The sequence below is a fragment of the Phasianus colchicus genome, chromosome 6, assembly GCF_987193195.1.
Source record: "Phasianus colchicus chromosome 6, bPhaCol1.hap1.1, whole genome shotgun sequence".
Taxonomy (NCBI): Eukaryota; Metazoa; Chordata; class Aves; order Galliformes; family Phasianidae; genus Phasianus; species Phasianus colchicus.
In genome coordinates this window covers 15,101,993-15,127,102 of record NC_143441.1, presented here as the reverse complement: position 1 = coordinate 15,127,102, position 25,110 = coordinate 15,101,993, and the positions used below count along the sequence as shown (strand labels likewise).

At 38.1% G+C, this 25,110-nt stretch overlaps 1 protein-coding gene across 2 annotated transcripts in view; it reads left to right on the top strand.

Annotated features, from left to right (window-relative positions):
- The window catches only part of CMC1 (C-X9-C motif containing 1), a 39,535-nt gene extending 17,967 nt beyond the window's left edge, over positions 1-21,568 (top strand). For both annotated transcript variants that reach the window (XM_031590249.2, XM_090142526.1), the window contains exons 3-4: positions 19,139-19,229; positions 21,108-21,568. In XM_031590249.2, the coding sequence (XP_031446109.1) occupies positions 19,139-19,229; positions 21,108-21,222 (206 nt within the window). In that variant the 3' untranslated portion in view covers positions 21,223-21,568. The remainder of the gene's footprint in view (positions 1-19,138; positions 19,230-21,107) is intronic.
- The last annotated feature ends 3,542 nt before the right edge of the window (positions 21,569-25,110 follow it).

Sequence of the window (25,110 nt, the reverse complement as noted above, 5' to 3'; positions counted from 1 at the left end):
GATACATCCTGATTCTTCCCTTTCAGTTCTTGTTACTGCCAACAAATGAGAATGAATTCTGGAGGGTTTTTTTTTTTTTTTTTACTGTCTCATCATTAATGGTGGTGATAAACTACAGACACAGTAGTTTATGTATTAGAGTATTACAGTATTACTGTGACAAAGTTGCACATCTTGTTAATAGTAGTACAAGTGACTAATTGTAACTTTCGTATTAACTGTGCTCATAATGATGTACTTTAGCAATGGCTTTGCAGTTTTGGATTGTAAACCCCTCTTAGAATTACTGTAGAATTACATTCAACAAGACACTCAGCACTTGTGTAAATAAATCTAATGCTTTAAGAGGTTGTGCTATATTCTCTGTGCACGTGTATAAATATTTTAATTGTGTATGAATTATGAATATTACCCTGGGGTTACTTTCACACAGAAAATAGGTTATTTTTCAACTGTTGACATCAGAATGTGTTGTATAGATAGCATTAGGTGCAGCAGTGGAAAACAGAACTTAGTTTTGTCAAAAAGCAGCTACTGCGTATTTGGAACTACAAACCAATAAATAGTGAGCTTTCAGATGGACTGCAGGCAGTGTTTTGGTGTTCTAAAGAGTGCATTATATTCAGGGAAAGGTAATGGGGAAAAATTCTAATTACTGCTGTGCTAAATGGGGTTCAGAATAATAATTGCAAATTTATCTAGCAGGCTTTGATGTGAAAAGGCAGTGCATTATTAGAGTTGTAGTTTTGATCTCCGTTTCCTGTAGATTGGAGAACTATATCTGTTGAATGTATTTACATAGAATATTATGAGTCACCTGAGCAGTCCCAAAAAAAACGAACCCTAAATCAAATTCCAACAAAGGACAGGAAGGATAAACCTTATAACGCAACAGGAGAAAGCAAGATAAAGTTGAAATGTGGCTGAGTGAGTAGGCATACTCTTAAGGAGATGTGGTGATCTGACTGTTCTTCATGCTTTTTTGTTTGAAAACATCAGAAGATGGTTAATGAAATCTCTAATTTTCATCCTTCTTTGGGGCTAAGCATTATAAACTTTTTCAGTGTGGAATCTAAATCTAAAGGTTGTTTGAATGGAGTGAGATGTTCTTCAGGTCCTTTTTATATATATATATAGTTGTGGTAACAACACTGACAATATACAGCTTTAAGTAGTAACTGTTTTATCTGTTGCTGAGTAAAACAGCATTTCTGCATGTTATTGTTCTGGTACTTTCAATAATGGTGGCAAAAATAATCCCTCTTCCCTGCTGCAAAATTTAATTTAATTTTGTTGCTATTGTAATTGTTTTCCAGTAATTGTCTACATAGTGCTGCATAGAAAAAGATTAGAGGAGATTCTTGCTCTGAAGAGTGTTCCATTTGCAGGTCTGATTGAGAGAGGAATAAAGGCTACCAAACAAAAGGCCATAAAATACTTGTGCTTTATTGTAATTCCTCTGAATTTTATTTGTAACATTTTAACACTGTCCAAAAAAAGAAGAAAGGTCACGCTGAAAAAAGTGCTTGAAATGAGTGCTGCTTAAGATTGAAATAGATACCTTCACATGAAATATGATCATATGACAGAAGGTGAGAAGTATTTGGGGTGAGCAATCAAAAGCTTCACAACAGGTCAGAAAATGTGGAGGGGGATGGACAAGGAGTGTTAGAGCTACACAGACAGAGCATTGGAGTTGTGGATGAGGGTCTATGTTTATGGAGCAAGAAAAACAATTCAGCTGCTGCACACTAGACATATTTCAGAGGGATATTACGAAGGATTTGAAAGGAATCCAGTAAGGGGTGGAAGGTGGTGCTTGTGAGTTGATGAGTAGAACAGGAACTTGCTTAAGGAATTTTGAAGATGATAATGTACACTTGGAATGGGGTAAATAGATTTTTCTCTTGAAATCCACAGACCTGGGAAAGAATTGAAAAAGTTGTAGGCATTTAGACATTATTTGTAGTATTTAGGGTTCTGCCTTCTTACTTCTTTCCTAAAAAAAAGAGTTTACATGATGATTTCTTGAAGTTTAACTGTTGGATTCCCTTGGATGTACTTACCAAGACTGTGAGGAATGCAGGACTGAATTGGACTTATAAGACTTCTCTTGTGGTCGTGTTTGGTATATCTGTAATTTGGTTAATGTTGCAGCTTGTAGAGACAGATTGCTCCCATAATTAGTTATTTCTTACTGTTCAGAGATTGGTTTGTTTGTTTTCAAAAGCATTTTATTTTAGGATGTCCAACTTTTCTTTGTATGTCAAGGCATTGATGTTCTCCGTGTCAGCACAGAGAAAATGAAACTGTCCATCCACTGCATATTTGTGCTTTCGATTGTTCCTGTGAAAGAGTGTTTTTGTCTATGACATTCATACTAAAACATGTGTATATACACTATTACAGTTAAAGAATTTTTGTTTTGTTCTTGCTGAACTGCAATGTTTTTCCAGATCAAATTTATCAAGAGCCTTCTGAATACTCATGCTGTCCTTCAGTGTACTGTCAATACTGTCACTCAGAACATTCAGTTGCTCACAAAATGACTTAAAGCCTCGCTGAATATAGCATTTCTGCATGACATTAAACATCTTTACTGTATGCCTGCTGCGTGTATGGATTTTACAAGTAGGTAATTTTAAAAGCTTTGCTGTGTGTTTTAAGAGGAAGTTTTTCTATTCTTTGCGTTGTGTCCTGCTTCTGATCCACAGCACTTCAGCAATAGCAATGTATGCTTTATGAAGTCTACAGTTGAAGGAGCAGAGTTCTTACTTCTGTACTTTGTTTGTGAACTGAGTTGAAAAAATGTTTTTTATGCTATTAAAAAACAAGCAACAAAAAACTTAACTTAAACAGAAAAAAACAACCAAAAACCAGACTGCTATTGAAATGCTGATGTCCTCATGAAGACCTTCAGACATTGGACAGATTCTTGGTGGTGATCTGAATAAAAGCAGCACTTTGAATGGAATAAATAAGACAGTCTGCTTATCCAAAAAGGCAAGAAGGGTGAAAAGGGGAAAAAAGAAAAGTGGGAGGGGAAATGGCCTTTTCAGTAACTATCTTGGAGAACGATTTTTACCATGGAGTCTTTAAGATTGTTTAGGGAAAATGGTGAAACCTAAGGTTTATGACTTCTTTTCAGGAGCACAGCAAAATGAAGCCAGCCCCAAAAAACATTAGTATCACCAGGTTAAAAGTGATGTTCAGATTTACAGGGAGAACTTTCAAGTTGAAGAAAACGATACCCACTAAAAGTACCACCACAGTCAACAGCTTCAAATGTTATACTTTGTTGCCCCATTACTTTTTTTCTGCCTTCGGAGTTGTAATTTTCTACAGTGAATCTGACAGCCAAGTCAAAATAATTCCAGTTATAAATATAAATATTCCTTCCAAAATAAGGCCAGTGATGAAAAACACTTTTTATTTTTTCTGATATAAATAATCTTTGTCATTTTTCATCTGTTCTGATTTCTTCCTCTTGTTTCTTTGCTGTGTGTTTTCAATGTGTTTTTCTTAGTAAAGCTTCATAATGTGTATACAACTTACAGTATGCCTTCTGTTCATTATTTTAGAAGCATAACAAAAACAGTCTAAACATACTCTTCAGTATGGAAGATCTGTGTGTTGCAGGATTTACACAAACATTGTTTTATCCATGATATAACGCCGGGTATGCTTATGGAATAATAACATCTACAAGATTGTGCCTGGTTTGTGTGCCATCTCATTTCTGACCCCTGCCAGTGCAGCTTGCACAAAGGTTGAGTCTCATTATATTTTATTTCAGACGTGCAGAAAATATTCCTTCTATTTCATTCCAGATTTAAGAGCAGCTCAGTGAGAAAGATATTTGGAAGCAAAAGTCAACTGATAGAAAATATTTGGCATGCTGAATGAGCCTGTAGTGCAGATAGACTGTCATGGATTCGAAAAGACATATCCTTTCTGCCTGACAGGAAGTTCAGGATAAAATTCTGGCAGCACATGATGCTTACAAATGTTCTTACGTTATTTTAAGGCACCGTTCTGCCTTACTACCTTAATGTACAGCATGTTCTTGTTAATGAAAGGAAATTTACCACTGTTTTTTATAGGATCAGAGAATGTATGGTGTTTTGGGTTTTGTAACCAAAGATTTAATTACTCATGTTTTAAACAGGGTAACTCTCTTGTTCACTCTATCAGGTTTGTATAAACACTAGTTACTGACTGTGCATAAACTTTGAGACATTCATTATTGGGCAGAGAGCACTCATTTAATTAAAACTCCCCCAGAATAATTTCTACAATTCTGTAGAAGGAAGGTATTTAACAGAGTTGGTAATGTGTGCCTTACCTACGTTCTCCCAGCATAATAGTAAATCAAGCTAATTGTTGTGATTTCAGTTTTTTCTCTTCTGGCTGGCTTTTTTTCTCTTCTGGCTTAGCCATCCATCAGTGCAGGAAAATATGGCATGTGATAAAACCTTTTTTTTTTTTTTTTTTGAAATTAAATATGTTAGTTCCATTCTCTCCTAGATAGCTACTTACATATTCAAACATACATTTATTTACCTGAATTTAGTTAGTATCTCACTACTGCTATGGCCAATGAAGGGTGTGCACAGTTGAAAGTATCAATACAAAGATATGTTATTTGTTTCTATGATAGAAAATACTGGATTGGCATGACCACAGAAAAAAAATTCTCTTCTGAGTGATAATTAGTTGAGCATGGGAAATTGTTACATCATTTCACAGGGAGTTCTCTTACTGCAGCTGTCGTGGTTCCAGCTGGGATGGAGTTTTCTTCATAGTGGCTGGTGTGATTCTGTGTAATGGCTTTAGAAGAAAAACAGTGTTCATAAAACAGTGATGTTGTAGTTGTTGCTGAGCAGTTCTTTACAGAGCAAAGGACGTTTCAGCTTCTCGTACTGCCCTGCCATCAAGGATGCTGAGAAAGGCACGAGTTGCTGGAATGGGACAGAACCAGGACAACTGGCCCAAACTGGCCTTAGGGACATTCCATACCATCTGGCATCATGCTGAGCTATTAAACTGGAGGAGGTTGGCTGGGTTGCTGCTTCTGTTTTGGAACTGGTAGGGTTTCAGTCAGCGTGTGGTGAGCAATTGTGTATCACTTGTTTTATAAACATATATAATATATATATTATATAAAACTGTTTTTTATGTTTGTCTTCCATTTCTGTTTTAGTAAATAGTCTTTACCTCAACCTATGAGTTCTACTTTTGTTTCCGATTTCTCCTTCATCCCGCTGGGAGGGGCGAGTGAGTGACAGGCTGTGTGATGCTGAGCTGCCTGCTGGGTTAAACCACAACAGCAACCTAATTCTGATCTCGTTCTCTTAATCAAGGCTTACTGTTCAGAAACATATTTTCACTCTGATGAATAAGCTGTGATCTCAGTGCAAAGCTGTACGCTGCAGACTTGCTATTGCTCGTCTCCATTATCCTGATGTTTGAGTTGCAGTAGCTGACTTGTCTGAAAACAAATTCTGTCACCCTGGTAAGGAGTGCAAGATGCATTTCCATCAAGGGTAAATTGTAATAATGATCATGTTTTTTTTATGAAGGACTGTTGTGGTCTGTAAATATACTGACAAATGAATAAACTGACCCGGCATTATTATGCATAAACCACCAGTGGTTATGTTGCCAGTTTGTGTGAGGATATTTGTTCTTCTGAAAGAAACTATGTAGAAACCCTTGATCTCTGTGAGCATTTGCTAAAAATTCCTTTGAGCTATTTTTTCCTCCTTGTTTCAGATCGTTTCCATATAGCTTGAGAATCCCACTGATTTGTTAGTGTCTTCTGTAGCAATATGAATGTCTGCAGGTTCTGTGCACATGTGGACAGGCCAAGCAGTGTCCTTCAGCTCACACCAAGATTTGGTGGAAAGAAAGGGAGGGACAGTTGATGGCCTGCTATGTCATTACAAACAGACTTAGCTGGACACAGGAGTTATCACTTCAAAATTTGAGAAGAACTGTTGGAATTGGAAGAAGGTTTTTGACTTTCATGCCACTAATTACTTTCCACTTTTTTTCTTTCACTGCTATCAGCAGACTCGGACTTTACTTAAAGCAAATGAAGAGCAAATGAAACTAATTTGCTATCTTATTTCCTGTTTTATTACCTTTTTTTCTGTTTGCCCATAAATACTTACCGAATAGAAGGCTGAAACCATAGTATGTAGGGGTAAACAAGCAAATAATCCCAACATTATATTTAAATTCACAAATGTGGGACTCGCAACCAACCTGCTGTACAAGAAAGCAGATGCCATGCAATAAATTAATACTAAGCTGAATAATAAAGGGCTTTAATGCAAAGAAAGTGATTTCAGACTTTCATATGCTTGTTTTCTCTTTGTTTAAAGGAGGCCCTTGCATGTGTTTTCTTTCCTTTATTCTTTTTCTGTGCACATTTGAGCTTTGTTGGGTTGAGCACTCAGTCTCTGGTTGGGCCGTTGTGATTAACTTACATTAAATAGGCAGCAGTAATGTGATTTGAGAATGAAAAGGATTCATTTCTTCTAAATGAGGGGAAAAAGACAAGGTTGAAGGAAATAGTTTACATAATCTGTAAACTAGTTAAGGAGCTGAATATTTATGCAGGTTGAAATTGACGCTTAGTTGCCCTCTAGGGGTTTTACATTAATACAGCATATGCTAGCTTTTGGGTGATTTTTTTCTTTCAGAATAAAGGTGAGAAGAAATCTTTGGAAAAACTTGCATACTGACAAATCTGTGGTGGTGGAGGCATGTGTGCATCTGCATTCAGCAAGAAAAGCTCATTTTGTTCAGGACTCGGAAAACGGAGAAAAGATCTTTGGTCAGATTGTGCTCGTAGAATTTCAGATCAGTAGAGAAGCTACACGTGGTCATCATGTCTTGGATCTCAGCCAGGAAAGGTCCCCACATGGAAATCAGAATGCACTCCCAAGAAAAAAAAAAAGGTCCTAGGCAGACCTGGGAGACAAAAGAAAGTTACATAGAGATGTAATGCTACTGCTGGGAAGGTCACAACAACTTTCAGTTCCTGCTTGTATCCTAGCCTGAACGCTGCTGCTGTTTGAGTTCTTGGTGTCTGCCGCCTCCAGTGTGCAGTGGCCTTCTGCCACATCTGGTCTTGGCAGGGTGTGAATCATGTTTGTGGATCCTATGAATGACATTGCTAGAGCTCTGACTTCCCTTTCTCTTGTCCCTCTTATGGACTTAGTTTTTGTTAATTGCTTGCTAAGAAACATGACAGAGTATTTTCTGTTTCCTTGGGTAGTGTGTATGTCATGGGTAGAGTCATCATGCCATGGGAAGAAATGGGACTAAGCTAAAGCCGTTTTATTTTTCTCATCTGAACTTTTAGTATCTCATTTGCCAATGATTTTGTAGCAGATCCATTGCTAACGTGTATTTAAAAAACAACCTTGCTCAATGCTATCTTCAAAGTGCAGTTGTATTTCTAAGTATGGAAACCGCATTTGTGATTTTTGCTGTTTCTTTCATAACAGTAGTGAGACTGTATTACTCTAAAACGTTTTTGCATCAAAAGCAAGATACTTTGAGCAGGCAGAATAGGTGGACTTAAACGAGCAGCCTCTTCCAAACTTGAGCACCTGTGCATGCAGCTAGAGGAACACAGTGTAGTCAACTGTTGCAAGTTGGAGTATGTCCCCGGGGCTTCGTTATACTCAAGTCTAGATTAGTCCCATTAAATTTTATGGTATTACACCGATTTTTATGCCATTTGCCCAGAAAGCCTTACATTGAAGGATAGTTTCTCCTTCAGAGAGTCTTCCACAGCTGGCAATTCATGGTTCTCTTTTTTTCACACAGCATTTTTGTCAAAAGCTTGTTTGTAAATCCTTTGCTCTCAAATATATTTTTTTTATTGGCTTTGAAATTATAAGCGTAGCTGTAGAGAAGTGGCCATGTCTCTTAGTGTCTCCTTATAACCCAATTTAAGCCCCTGACACATGCAGAATTCTTTAGCCTGGTGCTGTTTGTGACAGCCAGCAGCATCACAGACGTAGTTGCTTGGCTCTCTCTGCCATATGGTTGGGTATCGCGGCTTCTGTCTGATGCTTCCTTGTCAAAACAAATTCGTGAGCAGAGCTTTGTCATCCACTGTTTTCATCTTCATTTCTGGTCCATGCCCAAACTGTCTGTGCAGTCAGTGATTTCTGGAAGCCACACATCAGACCGTGAGATGTATCAGGGTGTTTGCATTTTGGTTTGTTTTCCTCCCTTGCCTTTGTCAGTTTGTGAGTAGGAACACCTGATGTGTTTACCTTCTTTCTACAAGTTTTTGCTCCAGCATGGCCAACTGCTCTCCAAGTAGGATTGTAATAAATTGCATATCTTGCATTATTCTAAGTAGCACTAGCTTCATCTGTTTGGTGTAGTATCTCTGAAAGGTTTGAAGATAGTATGCATTCCTAGCTCCGGTAGAGCATGTGCCAAGAGGAAATTTCTGAAGTGGAGAATTGCGATCGCCCTGTTCCTGTAAGGCAAGTGGGAAACTAGTTGTATAGTAGCTGGGTAATTTGCCTTGGCTACCTGAGATCAGTCAAAAGGTAGCTTAGTGAGCACCTTTTAACCCCAGAACTTGATGTCTTACGAAGTCTGTAGCAGGTCTTAGTTATAGAAGATGTGCGTAGCTGACTGTGCAGTGCAGTGGGCAGACTAGTGATGGGGTTGGCTTGGCACAGGAGATGCAGTCACTCTGTGGCAGGAACCCTGTGAACATCTGTGTTGATCTGGAAGTGTGGAGTAGCTGAGGGCTGAGCACAGCTGCAGTGCTTGCAGAGAGTTTATCAGGACTGCACAAAAAACAGAGTTTGCAATGTGTTCTCATTTCAAAAGTCCTTTGTGCAACACTTTCAAAGATACAGGGAGTGTATGGTGACTGGATTATTTTCTGGTATTAAATTGTATTTAATGTTCTATTTATCTCAGTCAGCTTGCTTAAAACTAGTACTGATATACAGAAAATAAGGAGTATGCATTAAGCTGTTACTACCAAATTTATAAAACTGGTATATTAAAAACATCTGATCTTGCTGAATTTTCATAATGTGTTTTCTTGTCATCATTAAAAAATCTTTTTAAAAGCATGACACGAATAGGGAAGCGTAATGTTCTGGCTGCCTACCTGGTCAGTGATGCATATTCTTTTGAAAAAGAAATGACCCTGTGGCCATCATTGCAAAGTTTCTTCAGTATAAAATTCAGAATGCAGAAGCACCACTAAACCTTTTTTCCACTAAAATTATGCTTCTGGTTATGTTGTCCTTAAAAAAAAAATGCTGAATAGTGCCTTATTCAGCACAAATGCTTCCCACACCTTCACACCTGTATGCACTGAAAACTACTAATTAAAAAAGAGGAAAAAAAAAAAAGAAAAAAAAAAAAGAGAGGGAGACTATAAGCATATACTGTAAGCCAAGGTTGAGTACGTGGTAGTGTGTTCTGGAGATGGTGGAGTGATGGTTCAGACTGTAGGAAGATTGTAGGAAGAATTGACACCTGTAAGGAAAGGTCACTTCTAAGGAGGATGAGAATATTGATCTTCAGTACCACACCATTGTGGGAGTTCAGCTGGCCTGCGGTTTTGGCCCTATTCTGTATCACTATTCAGTACTACACTCCAGCTGAGAGTTCACTTTTGTTTAAAGGATATTTCGTTTCGTTTGGAGAGCGAAGGAAAATAAATAACGATAATAATAATAAATAAAAAAGATCTTTGAGTTAAAACGGTGTTTTTGGAAATGCAGGGACTTGAACAGAGGGGGAAGAATGCATCTCTGAAAGAACAGCCTGTGAGGTAGAGCTGTTGTTATGGTGGAATAACTGTAATTGCCTCCTTGAGAGTTACGTAAATGACCTGCTCTATCCCCACCGTGTGGTAGAAAGACACTACTGCTATTTGTGCCACTCGCAGTGAATCTGGCTTATTTATAAATAGATCTTTTTATTCAAATTCAGAGTTCAGCTAAGGAGTCAGTCGTTATGGGGTGTGTTGTTGCTTTGAATCATCTGGTATGCTAACTTCTCAGCTGTCCCCGAGTGGCTCAGCAGCTCCTGGAGGAGCTGGGAGGATGAGCAGCGACGAGGCGACTCTGTGCTGCTCAAGCTGGATGCACTTGTTTATATAGGAGCAGGCAGTGACAGACAGTAGCCATGGGGGAACTTGCATTTGTTCCAGTTCTGCCTCTTCCAGCGTCTGGTATGGTAACGCTTGATGTCAGGGATACTTACTACAGGCTGGGAGGAAAATTAGATCAAGTCAGTCTTAAAGGAAGCAGTTGTTTAAAAACAATGTAGTTTAACTGGGTGGCTGTGCTTGCTGGGTCTGGTTTACCTGAAACCTTAAGTATAAGGCAATACTTGTACCTGACAGGAATATTCCTAAAGCAACAATCTTTAGCAGGAAAATTGTGATTTACCCACATAAACTGTTTTGCAGCAGTAAATATACTTTGCTTAAAAGGATTTATGGTTTTTATAATTATTTTCAAGAGGAGGACAAAAGGGTTAGTTTGTCTTGATAGATCTACCTAAATAGCCCGGTGGGTTGTCATCTGTGAGCACTTAAATCTTCCCTTGCCTGAGATAGCACAGTCACTGTAAAGCCCTACACAGAATAATTGTGCCCTTGTGATTTCTTCTGTCTTTTTTCTTGTGAGGGCATAACCCTCATCTCTGTAATGCTGTGCACTGGGTGTGCTGCTTAGTCAGGGGTGGGAGGATGTGTCTTACTGTTTCTGTGTTTGCTGTAGAATACACATGTGTATTCTGTGTGTATACATAAATTTACAGCTATGCATGTATATACACTTATAGATGTGTGTATATATACACGTGTACATATATATGCACTTACAGCTATGTGTGTATGTACACGTATGAAAATAATGCTGACAAATGTGTTAATCCAGGATGAGAGATCAGATCGGGTTGCACCCACTACCCTAAAGTTACCAGTAGGTATTTCACTGCACCATCTCTACCAAAGCTCTGTTTGCTGTTTGAGTCCATATTCTCCTGAGATAAATGGATATTACTAATAAATTTTATGTCTGCAACAGTATTTTGTCAACATTCAGCAACAGTCAGAAAAGTACTACCTGAAATTTGAAGACGTCCTCTTTTTTTTGTTAACCTTCTTTTCTGGCTGTGTGATTACTTAGGAAAACATTTTCCCTGGTCAAGCTTCATTTGTGCATTCAGAATTCTTATTAAACTGAAAACTAACTTTAACCTTTCCACCCCTCATATCACAAGAGTCATTTTGATCAGACCTTGTGTGTTAGTACTGACGCAGAAAAGTAGAACAACAAAAGCTGACCTGTCCTTGTCCAAGCATTGGGACTAACAGCTGCAGAAAATGCCATGAGGTTGCACATGTATATATCTTTTTTTTTCTTCCAGAACTCTGATTTTAACCCAAATTGCTCCAACCTGGCATATTTTTTATTATCAGTTGGAGGATAATTTATGTATTTTTTTGTTGTACTAATTGTGCTGGCTTGAGATACTGTGCTTGGCTCTGTCTTTGTTGGCCTCTTTGTTCAAAGTGAAACAATTCCCACCTTTCTTACACTTGTTGCTTTTTATTTTTATTCACTGTCCTTATTGCTCACTATGAAATTAGAAAGAAGTGATTCCAGCAGTCTTCTGTGGGCTGGTGTGGGTTAATTGATGCAGACAGAAGTTCTTCCCTGCCGCTGCCTGGAGCATTCCCTTGCTTTGGGGTTTCTGGCTATGCCTCTGACAAACAACCACAATTCTCAGTCTGAATGTGAGCAAATTTTAGATGTCACAACATGGATAGTGAGTCCAGTGAGAGAGGTTCCCTCAGTGCAAGCCTCTGCATCATGTGGGAATGGGCATATGGCCTTGTCGTTCACTGCTTCATTGATTTATTTATGATTCTGTGGTGCTAGTTTCTTAGAGACTTTTTATTTCTCCCTCCCAGAAATTCAGTCAGAAATTCAGTCTTTAATGATAGGCTCAAAAATAACAAAAGCCCTGTTAAAATTCTGTAACAAAAGCAAAGACATCTGTTCGGATTTAGGAGATAATGGAGAATCCCTACATACTCTACTACATGTGTTTTCAGAATTGACGTGGAAGGGTTGGGTTTTTTTAGTACATAACTTTTGGGTAGGTTTAAAAACAATTTAAGACGTTGATTTCCTGTGTTCATTTGAAAAGCTCCTTATAGGCCTTAAATTAAGAAACTCTCTCGCCAGATGACCATATCATGTAACATATATGTGTTTAAGAGATGAAAATTTGGAGCACTTCCTATACTAGGTTAAGGACCATTTTTTCAGTTGATCTTTGGGACTTGCTGCTTTGGGGTTACCTCAGTCATTCACACAGCATTGTTTGCTCTGTCTGCGGAGCCAGCCTGGATTCTTGTTTTGGAGAACCATTTCTCTTAGTTAACCTCACAGATCATCTCTTAGTGCTGCTGTCACAGTGCTTCTAAGAGCAAGTAAGTGGATTATTTGAGGTGCAAGGGGAACAAGATGATAAAACCAAACATTTCTGATGTACACAGAGTGCCTTTCCTGCCTTCTGCTTCATCCTATTGCGGCTACGCCAAAGAATTGTCAGAATGAGAGTGGCTGTACAGGCAGGTCTTATACATCCAGCCAAGGGATACTTTGAGGCCAATTAATTTTTGCAGCAGGATTTTGAAAACTTGCTAATGAAAAAGGCATCTGTGGTATGACAAATAACCACAGTTGCAGTAGTTGTGACTTCTACAGTTGTGACTAAGTATCTGAGACACTGACTTGAAGCAAGCCAGGGGCAGATATACATTGAAGGAATTCAAGCTAGCGTATGCCTTTTTGGTACGGGGGTGGTTTTTTCCTTTTTCTTCCTCATCTTACCTTGGTCTGAACTGACAAGTTTCCTACTGTGCAAGTGATTGTAAGTGTTTTGAAAGGCATGTGAGAAGTTTTTGCTTCAAGGTATAAGACTAGCTTACAGTTGATAGGGGTTAGGAACAAACTTCACTTGAGGAAATGCTACTCCATAATGTAGACTTACTGGCACTTTTTTTTTTTCCCCCTGTAGCAGCAGCTGTTACTGACTTCTGAGAAAGATGGTAAGCAGGACAAATGGGTCCTTTGTCTGATCCAGTATGTCATTTTCTCATCTTTAATTGTAAATGTCCCCTAGAGCAAAGTCTTCAGCTTTGTTTCTAGGATATTGCTAACACATCTTCTTTACCCCAGGGCAGTGTGTTTAGAGAAACAGTTCCTAATTCGGGGGAAAATACTTGCCCTCTGCGTTTCACCAGTTGTGCTGTCTGCTTTCGTGGCAGTTCTCTTTGCTGTATGTTTACTTCTTAATCACTAGGTGAGCGACTTTTCAACGTTTCCTAGCAAGGTACACTGTAATGTAATGGAGGATCCTGTTTGCATAGTGTATTTTAAGGCAGAGCTGGTGTTTTCCACAGTGAGCACTGTGAAGAGGTTTGGTCAGAAGTGATCATTCACATGGTCAGCATCCCTTCTCTAACATGCCTTGGCTCCTGCAGTCGTGTCTCCTCCCCAGTCCTGCAGCATGTGCTACTACTGATGTATCATCTGCCCCAGTATAGAGTTGGCAGCATGCTGGAGCTATAAGAACTGAAATGAAGCAGGTTTTTGGGGAGGTGGTGATGAGCAGGATAACGAAAAGTATATGATTATTTGTATTTTTTATCATATACTTGTGGAAACATTGTATTTGATCTGATAACAGAGGTTCACTTGAAAGAATCAAGGTTATTTTACGTCAATTTTCTGTTTGCCCCATATAAGGTGCATTTAATTATTTCTTGCTATCTTCCACTATTCAAATTAATCTGAGTCTTATATATATTGTTGGTCAAATTAGAATAATTCTTTAATCAGCTGTGTTAGGCATGCCGTAGTAGACTAGAACAGGAAAGCTACTCCTGGCATACTGACGATCCACATATTTTATTTGTTATTGTAATTTAAAAGTAAAATCATAAATATTGATTTCTACTTGACTGGAGAGATGATTTACTTTGAATATCAGACTGATCTTAATCAGGTGAGAATTAATTGAGTTGGAGGTATTAGATATTCAGTGATGTTAACTGAACCATGATCAATCTACAGAGAAGCTTTCTTTTGTACTGTGTTAGAAATATCAAATAGCTTGTACTCTACTATGTAAAGCAATCTTTTCATGTTCATCCTACTTCTTCCTCTGGCTCATTAAATACGCCAGTAATCTATTCTGTGCATACTGAGTAATCTTCAAAGTAACAAGCTAATAAATCACAATTTAATACAAAATTAAAAGCATAACAACTTCACCGTAAAATGCTGCTGATGAAGTTTTGTTATTTTAATGATTTTGTGGACATTTCACAAACATATTTAAAATTTTGTCCTTATTTACACTGTAGCAGAACTGTTTTCCCTGTCTGTCTTCCACTGACTCCCAAATCCCCCTTCCCTGTCCAAGGTTACTTGGACACCTTTTCTCCTCCCAGTGGTAGAGCTCAAGGACTGAGCCATCCTGATCTTGGGCATAATTATTCCCTCTTTTTCGCAGGGAAAGAAACCTACCCCAGGAATAGAACATAAGCCTGGTATGGATCATGATACAAGTTTTTTTTTTTTTTAAATTATTTTAAGAGTGTGATAACAGTATCATAAGTGTTGAGAAAATATAAATGGTGAGATAACACCTCTGTAGGACTTTCTCTTAAGTAGTAAAATTGTAAAATCTTTAAATAAACCAAAGCCAGACCCGAGAGGATCAATTTATCTCTATAATGCAGAATATTTCATTTGTTTTATGTACACAAACATCTGCAAGAGAGATATGTAATGATGGCTGATAAAGGACCATTTTGCTATTATTCTAATCACACAACATTTTGCAATATGAGCGTGTGGGTAATATTACGAGTCTGCAATAAATGGACCTTCCAAAATGGCCTTCAAATGACAGTTCATACAGTAAAATAAAAATAATGATGATCCCTCAGTGTTTTATTTTCAACCCATTTTCCACACTGCTCAGTGTCTGGAGATGTCACAGTTAGCTTTTGTTCTTTTCTTGCTTTGTGTGTGGAAAGACTTTCATGTGTACCTAAAGAAATGATTATCTGTTTTTTAAAAAAGCTATTTGAAGTCTAAATAAATAACATAAGAAATATTATGCTAAAAAATCCCCACAAATATTATCTGTTCTACTTAACACTACAGAAAATCAAAACTTTCTGATTATGTTTTTATGGTTGGAACAGAGCATTGATTTTTTTTTTTTTTTTTTCTATTAAATCTTTATATGTAACTGAAACTTTGCTACAGTCTGACACAGATGCTGCCAGCTCATTTTGCATGCAGCACAGGGAAGAGATTTGTCTACCTTTATTTGAGGCTGGAGGGGGGTAGTGTTGATAGACTGCAGTAAAAAAAAAAAAATAAATTGCATTTTAAAAATTGTGCTTTATTTTTGTGGTCCACTGTTTAGATATCTGCAGACACTGGGATTAAGAATGTTAAATTTAACCTTCAATCCGGTCTAATGGTGTGGAAGAGAATCATTATCTTTATGTTGCAGAGTTGGGTCAAGGTACGCCAGGTGTTGATTCGTCCTTTAAGTTAAAATCCTTGAAGTTTTGATTCTCATTGTTTAAAAGCAAATATTTCTTGAACCTATAGATATCTTCTAAGGTAAAAAAGTGTCCTCAATTATTGTTTTTTTTTTTTTTTTTTTTTTTTTTGTTGAATTATGAATTGTACGTCCCAGGACAGGTGCCAGTGGAATTCCACCAACCTTGTTGTAACTAACCCTCTGGTAATGTATCTGATCTTTTAACCTTTGAAAATCATGTCTTTAATGTGGCAGATAGTGCATGTGCTTCGGTATCTGTTGGGATAGATGGGAAAATCACTCATCCAGTCTGTCTTCAGTCCAATATAAATGAGAATTACTCAGTTTCACTTCGATTTCCATCAGTTTCCCATATTAGCTTGTAGTCAAGCAGTAAAACAGAACTAGAGGAGGGGAAACTACTCAAAAATAATTAAGAAAAACATTCCTTTAAAATACTAATGACTTTTAGTAGTAAGGCTGTGGCAAGGTGGGGGTTGGCCTCTTCTCTCCATTAACAGCAATAGGACAAAAGAAGGTCCTGAAGGTGTGCAATAAATGTGTAGATGTGGCACTGAGGGACACAGTGTGTGGTGGTGATGGGTTGATGGTTGGACTTGGTGATCACAGCCAGTGTCCATTATAAGTGGCAGGTACCTGCAGGATCTATCCTTAACCTGTGCATAGAGCGTTCAGTGATGGACATATATACATACCATGGTAGAACCTTATCAGGGTTCATTTTTTGGAGCACAAGCTTGTTTTTTCCCTAGCAAGGCATTTTCACTCCACCCCTTATTTCCTTTAACACACATTCTGTCCTGTTCTGCTCCTCAGCCAAATGCTGCCAGCTTTGAAACAATATCTCTGTCTTTTTCATTTCTTTATTGCTCAATTTCAGTACAGCCATATTGCAACTAAAAGTTAAAACATCCAGTTCCTAAATATGGCTGAAATCTCTTGTTTGTTTGAAACATTCTATTTCTTTGCTTTGTTACAACCTGCACCGAATTTGCAGGTGACCTGAATTTGCATCTATTTTCACTGCTGCCTGAGGTTCTACTGTGGTAGATTGCTGCTTGCCTGCAGAAAGAAAACATTGTTTCCTTGCACAAATTTGCAAAGTCATGGAATGCCATTTGCCAGAATAGTAAAAATGGGACTGTGCGTAAGATTTTTAAGAGATCAGTTCTGCTCTGAGAGAGCAATTGTTCTTTGTATGACATGCAGCAGTGTCAGGAAGTGGGCTCGTTTGGAGCACGTTGGCGTTCCTGCAGGTCTGAGTTGTCCTTATGGCTGTTAATGTGTCGAACTGCAGTGCGTTTGTCATTAGATCCTGTGCTATCTGCTCCCTTTGTCCTATGGTGTGCATCCCAAAGCTTTGGTCTACCATGCAGACAGTGCTTGAGTGAGGGATGTGTCCATTGTCAGATGACAGAGATGGAGATGACTTCTTGATTTGAGATTGTACACGATGGCTCCAGATACCATAGTGTTAGTACTCTTTGTGCTGATGAACACTGAGATGTTTTGGTTAATGAAAGAATTGTGAGCAAGACAGAGCATAATTAAAACAACATTCTTCAGAATCTGGCGAGGTTTCTGGTAAACACTTGTAACTAGACCTGTCTTGAATCACAGGCCTTACGTAGCTGCTAAAGGGATTTTGAAGCACTGGAAATCAGAGGAAAAGAGGGCTAAGTTTTATGTGCTCATGTGGGAACTCCGGATACCTTTCAGCCTGCTCTTACTTTGCTCTGTTGTTGCAGATGTGTGGAATGGCTGCAGGAAGCAGTGTTACTACTTGGTAGCAGTGCTTCCTGGTTCCCTGGCCGTAGTTGCACGTGGGGCTCCTGAAGGCAGGCAGTGCTTGCAATTGTAGCTCAGGTTCTGTTCACCAGGACATTGCGCCTGTAGCCAATCAAGACGGGTGGGCTAACAAGTGAGAGGGACCTCCTGTTGTCTACAGTGTTTTTTTTACTTCACAGTTTCCAGGAGGAATGATTACTACAGAAAAATTGCACAGCACTTAGGGCAGTGCCTGTGGAGAGTAGAAATCAAACTGATCACTGCATGAACCATAAGCTTTCAGAGGCTTCTGATGTTTTGCAGAAAAACAGAGGGCATTTTTAGAAATGTGATAATAGGTATTTCTGAGATGCTGATGTAGGGACATTCAGTGTAAGCACTGCAGGAAACAAAAAACAGTCACCTGTAAAAGCTAAAGAACATTTTGATAATCTAATAGTACGCTTTGTATATTGCTCTGAGCTTGTGCTGCTTCATAAGCTTTAGCTGTTCAGAGTTTCCTCAAAGTTGTGCACGTGCATTTGGATGATTTGGGGTCTGAAGCTAAATCACACATCACATGAGAGCTGAGAAATCAAGCTTCGTTGTTAATACGTATCTTTGAGCACAAGTTACTGTGTCTTTCCAATTAAGTAATTAACTAGTTAATTTAATTGCAGTTTTGTGGTGTAGTTTCATCTGGTACATTTTCAAGTAGAATGTGGTTATAGAACCAGCATATAATGTTAGGAATTGTGTTTGTTTAAATGTTCTTTAAAGTCTCAAAGCCCTTGAGACTGCCTGCGTAGTTACTTTTCATTGAGCAAATAGGTGCAAGATCACTTTTCCTGGGAAGAGACTGATGATTGTCTCTCCTCCCTTTTATATTCTCTTGTTCCAAAGATTGTGATTCCAAGAACTTTGAAGGTGGTCAGTATATTCAGGGACAATGCTCCTTTCTTGGCCATTTGGACTTCGAAGAAGTTCTGTATTGAAGAACACCCAAAGGCTGCCACATGATACAGAGAAGATGCCAGTCCTCTGTGGAGCGGTGCAGTGCTGTAGAGTACCACCTGGCAATCCCAGCTGATAAACTAACTGCTGATTTTCTCCCTGCACTCCAGGAGAGAACCAGGACCTCACAGTTTCTTGTCCTGTATCCCAAAGATGCCTTCTCAGGAGGTGATTGGCAGTGACATTTCTTTGAGACAGTAGTTGCTGTCAACATCACTCTGCTCTTAATTTGTAGATATAAATGGACTTTAATTATTCCAAAATAGTTCTTTCATTGAAGAGGAAATGCTAACGTTTCTCATAATCTTGGCTTACCTAATTCTTCATGCTTCCTTTTGTTTTGCTGCGGTAGCCCTGAATAGTCAATTTGAAAAGCATCTAAGAATCATGGATTTGCTGCGAGAGTAGCTTCATAAATTTGTTAGCATTACCCATAGCAGTGTGTGCACACACTATACAATATGAGGGGAGAATCCTAATTAAAAGCTTGTTGCTAAACAGGCCCCAAAGACCTTATAAAGTATGAAGCTCCAGGCCAACTACAGCTGTGTTAATAACAGATCAGGTCTGATTTGTGAGGTTTTCTTTTCTTTTTACTTTTTCCTGTGGAAAAGCAGGCACATGGGGATTTTTTTTTTTTTACTGTCATTTTTCTAATTCTAATCTTTTTGTTTTTCTGTAGCATTTACTAAGTGTTGCAAAGAAACTGGTTTCCTTATGGTGGTAAAGTGTCGGAAAGAGAACACAGCACTGAAAGATTGCCTCGTTGGCTAGTAAGTCCTTTCTGAGCCTTTGTTTCACTCCATGTTTTTGGCTGTACTAATGTAGAATTGAATCAAAAATTTAGTATTTCTAAGAAAGGTTTTGCTAACCTTGTGACTTTGATGTTTTTTTTCTGAAAATCATGTCTTTGCTTTAGAAGAAAGGATGGTGGTCAGGACTCTACCTGACAAGACTTTTCTAATTTCTTTAAGAAAACTGTCCTATAGCTAAAAATGCTTTCTTGCATTTAAATATTGCTAATGGATCCAGAATTTCAGTCCCACTGAAATGCAGCCCTGTACTCAGTGTGCTGAATTGAGGACGTGGGTGAACCGTAGAAGCACATTCTGTTATAGAAACAGGATAAGTTCATTCTGGTTTTACTTCTTGAACTGTCTTTCAGTGTTTATGGATATTTTATGGATTTAAATGTCTCTTTTTGAAGTCTAATATACCCACAGTGTCACTAGGCTGAAGTTATTCTAGGATTTCTTAGTATGGAGTCGGTGTTCTCTGAGCTTGATGTGGGTGGGGGTGGTTTGGGTTGTGATCGAATGCATGTCATACGTACTCTGATAAACCAGAACTTTATGTTAAAAGCCTTTACTGTAGTGAGAGGTGGAGTTTGATGTTTGAGAATTAATTAAAAAAGATGCAGCTACACAAGAGTGGGAACTCAAAGTTTCTCAGTTCTACTTGGCTGTAACTCCATACCTTAAATTCTACCTTTTTTAAGGCAAAGAAACAAACAAAAACAGACAGCACAAAAAAACATGCGCTATGGAAAAATATTTAGCACTTGAATCACTATACTTAAAGTCAGCTGACTTAAAATTAATGATGAAGATACAATGAGTACTGCTCTGAAAGTAATGCCTCCTAAGTTATTATGATGGCCCACTAGGTCAGATGGAGATGGTGGGAGTATGGCAGAGGCTGAACCTTCCCACCCGTATTCCATTACATGTTATTGCCATGCGACAGCTGGCAGCAGAGGGGCAGTCTGACATCTGACATGGAAGTGTGTATGAAGCAAAGGGGTGGAAGTGAATTCCTCCTTGCAGAAAAAAATGGCACACATTGACATTCATAGTCACGGAGACCAAACTGTGGACATGAGCACAGTGAGGTAGGGAGTGGTGTGTTTCAGCAGTGGTGACAGGGATGTGAAAGACAGGCCACATTCTAGATGGTTATGTACCGTGAAATGAAGAGCATCTCAATCAGCCCATCCACATGAATCACGACCAGAGAAACATGTACAGCGCTGAACATCGGTTTCAATGCATTCAAAATGATGGTGGCAACACTGGAATATCACTGGAAAATTTGCTGTCATAGCAGATGTGAAACAGTGCAGACTTCTATAAGTACGATGTGCAGGCTCCTGTTCATCTCTGGCTAAAATACCTAGCTAAGAGAGGTGACTACACTGCAAGATGGAGAAAATTCTAAGCTACAAAACACTATCAAATAGTGTTACTGTGGTCTTTATATCTGTTGTAGTCTCCTATTTATTTCCAGGGAAATATGACTTTTGGAGCTACCTACATACATGTTTACTGTTCAGGATACAAGCTTGAAATTGTTCCCATTAAATTCATGGTAGGTTCTCAGGTGCATAAAGATAAGTGCTCTCCAGAGGTTCTTATACATAGGAACCTAACTGCAAATGAGAAAGAATAATTTGGAATTTCTCATTATGGTTTCATGCATAGGCCTGAAGAATCAGAACTATGCCTCAAGAAAGAGTGGTCTCAGAAGAGAACACAGACCAATTCAGTATTAGAGTTTAAGATGATAACTTCGGGTGGGACTGAAGATCAGTTTTGAGTGCTGTTTATATACTTAGTATTCTATTATTCTAATAATGTTTGTCCTTCTTTTAGCTATACTGATCCATCGTTCAATGAGGAATGCAAAGCAGAATATTTGAAGCAAAGAGAAGAATACAGAGCAACTGGAATTAAGAAAAAAAGACAAAAGATTACTTCAAATGTATAGTTCAAATCAACTGCTACAGTTTTATATCCAACTTAATGATTTGACTTGATTTAAAGACTTCTTTTAAATCATCAGTATCTCTTGGTAAAATTCAGCAGCAAATCAGTAAAAAAAATCTTTCTGAAGATGAAGGTCAACATTTCTCGTTTTCTGTACTGAAGTTTATAATGCATGCAATTTCTCTTGCAAACTTTGACAGCAGAAGCCTGCTCCTCCATCCAGACTTGAAATTATTACCAATTAACGAACAGCCTTTTGAAATTTAAAGCTTGTATCTAGTTATATGTGGCAAGCTACATAAAAATTTAAGGGTGAATAAATGTAAACTATATTAACAAATCCTAAATTGGGTATATACTTTAACTAGTCTTTTTGTCACTTGAAGCTGAGAGTATATGGAAATGTTTTTGATGCTCTTGCTAGAAGGGAGGCAAAAGCAGAAAAGACCTTGGACTGATTTACTTCATCTTTTTCATAAAAATGCTGAGTTGTAAGAGCTCAATATTGTTTCTACCTGCTCCGTGACTTAAATTTTGAGTTTGCAGTATCAAAAGAGATGAACGTTCCATGCCCTTCTGAGGCACAACTGACTGCTCAGCTCTGGGGAAGAACTCAAGAGTTGTCCATACAGACTTTCCTTGAGAATGTGAAGAGGCACAATGAGGGCAAGAAATCACTGAGAGGAATGTCTTCCCCTACTGTCATTTTTTCAGCATGAAGGTGATTAAATACACTTCCGTACTTCAGGCGTGACCACACTTGCAAAATGATTATGGATGAACAAACAACTAAACTACCTACTTAAGATTCAGGTCAGTTTTTAAACATCTATTAATGCTGTTGCAAAAACTTAGTGTAAACAAGTCCCTGTGGGAAAGGGGTACACAAAGGATTTCTTGCACACAGATACTTAAAGCTGCATAATTGTAGAACTCTAAAATGTACGAGTATGGAAAGGCCACATAGGATATTTGTTCACATGGTAACCTTCATGTCGCAATATTAAAAATATCCTTTACCTAAGTAATAAAATTTGCTTTTAACTTAGGTATTATTTCACCACAAAACTATCACTGCTATGAAGTTACTCAAGTGGGAAATTCCAGTCAGACTTTGAGATATAAGCTGAAGTTAACTTCGAAGGTTACTCCTTGCTTTTGCTCTGTGTATTATAATGAAATAACCAATAATATTACTCCTGCTATTAGGCAGCATGTTGACTGGAAGATTAGGGAATGCTTCAGAAAGACAGGCTAAAAGATGTACAGCATTTTAGGTTAGTAGTCAAGTGGTACTCAGCTATTTAATTAGCTAACTTAGATTTTATACACACATACTTGGTTTTGTCTCATCAGTTAAAGTATTTTGGAAAACAAATACTTAACATCAAGTAATAGAAAATAAGATTTTTTCCCCCCAGATGTACTTAAATAGAGGAAAATGAAGATAGATGATGACTTCTAAAAGTTTATTATTTTTTCAAGACAGCAGTTCTGTTATTTCAGTATGAAAACTTGCTACACTTAGAAGTCTCTGGAAAGAAAGCCTGTGTGTTTGTCATTTTTATCAAAGGCTCTTACAGATGTTAGAGGCAGTGTGGTACACTGACTGTGGTAGGTAGGTACCAGCACTAATGCTCATGGGAATCTGTCTTACTCAAGCTCACACAACAGCCAGTCAGTACAGATAACAGCACTGCAATGCAGTCATTCTTTTATAGTAGGACCTACATTCAGCAGGTTGCAGGAACCCCAGTGCACTGATTGGTACTGGTAGTAGAAATAATGTGGATAATGGGACAAAGTCTTATTTAACCTGTGGGCGTTACTCCTCTGCCATTCTGTTACATGCTTTATGTGCAGGGCTGTAACCAATCCCTTTGAGCTGACAGTAAGCAAGCAAGCTCACTTTGCTGTCGAGCCTGAAATTGCTACAAATCATTCACTGTACACCATTCACTTCTCTTTACTGACACTTGTTTAAGAACTGAGTACTCACACCTTACCTTCTCCCTTGTTTGCTGTGGCATTCATAACTGGGCTCAGCCCTTACCTTAGAAATCAGCTTACTCTTTTTATAATCATGGCCTTAATTTGATTTTTTCCTAGTTTTGAATTCTTGTTTTCACACCTTTTCATGCTTTTAGTATCTTAATTGCATTTACGTCTTTTAAAGTTGAAATGAAAGTGTAAGTGCTGTGCAGTGACATGCACATACCAGTAAACTGCTTCAATTTAAAAGTTTAAAACTGCTTGTTTTCATTTCAGCTGCAACCTTCCTACTCAGGTTAACAGGAAGCAGCCCTTTATACTAATAGAGGTAGTAAAGCATCAGTCGTACTGATAAAGCCTTAAGCTGTGCTTCATCAATTAACTCTTTAAAAAGATTTTTAAAAGTTTTAAAAAATTTAAAAAACAAGCAACAAAAACACTTTGTCAAAAGCTAGTCAAGAAGGGTGAGAGCCAGGCTTGCTATTCTGACTTCAAAACAAAACACTAAGCACATTCAGCTGTCCTATTCTGACTGAGGGTAGGCAGATGTGGTGATAAGGAAGTTGCATTACCTCCAACAAGCAGAAGCTTACAGCAAGTTGTGAAGCTTACACTGCAACTACCTTTAAGGGGACCCACCAGTTTAAAGCCATCCACCATGTGGCACTTAAAGACAGTATTCTATCAGCATCAATAACTGTCAGTGTAGGTAAAAAAAAGTCAAATACACTTGAAGCAAATCTTCCATCCACTTATAGTTCAGTAACAATAAGTGCCTGGTTATTTTTCATGCTTCTCCGCCACATCGAACCATACGCAAAAATACCATCCTAACAACTACAGCATCCTCTTCCACCTTGCTGTTTTTGATCTCTTTGATTTCAAAATGCAATGAAATGATGCCTGTTCTGCTTAAAAGGAGCAAATTGAGGGGCGCCGATTTCAGTTCATGCCACAACACTTTCTAAGGACAGCAGATTTTTAAGAAAAATAATTCAGATCCTTATTAGACTTGGGAATACGCAACACAATTCAAATTACAATTAGTATCAATAATAAATATATTTGTCTACTGCCTAAAGTTCATACAGCTGCAAATAGCATATTCTTCCCCTGCAAAGAGGGGCAAAGTCTGACCAATAAAAAAAATATTTTTGTAGCACAAAGTAACAGGGAAACACCTTACCTCTTCCCCACCACTTTTTTTCATTGAACCTACCTGAAGATGAGAAGAAAATGCAGGTGAGTCAGTCAGCTACTGCAGCATCTCAGTCTTCCTTTATTAGGCCACACTGTCATTAAAAATATAGGTGTCTAAGATTTCTAAACTCTACTGCAAAGAGTTTAAGATTTAATCATATCTGCTTTACATCTCTAGTACAGTTCATACACTGTTATCTGCAATGCTTTTGTTTTACTGTACCTCCATCACATGTCTAGTATAGAGCTTGCCTTATTCCAGCTGTAGAAGTTCAACAGTACATTACAGCCCATTTGAGAATGTGCTTTTCTTCAGTATGGATGTTTCATATGGGAAGAAAACCAATCTGTCGTAAACACAATAAAACTGGCAAGGATGAGATATTAAAATTACTTCAAAGGAATCAAGCAAACATGGAAGTTTACATATGCATTATTAGAAGGTTAGTCCATCTCTCAAAGCATTCAAATACGTATTCGTCAGCTTGCTCACATAAACATGCAAGGCAACAACCACCACTTGCCCAAAAGCTGTCTTTCATTTCTGGAATCAGTGCTTTCTTAAATTAAAAACTGTCAAACCTGTGGTTTAGGTGAAGTTTCTAAATGTTCAGTTTCCTTTCAAATGAATTTTTCTCAATTTTTTGTGCTTATTTGAAGGTATTGGTCCTTATCTCATGCAATTTTACTGCTTGAT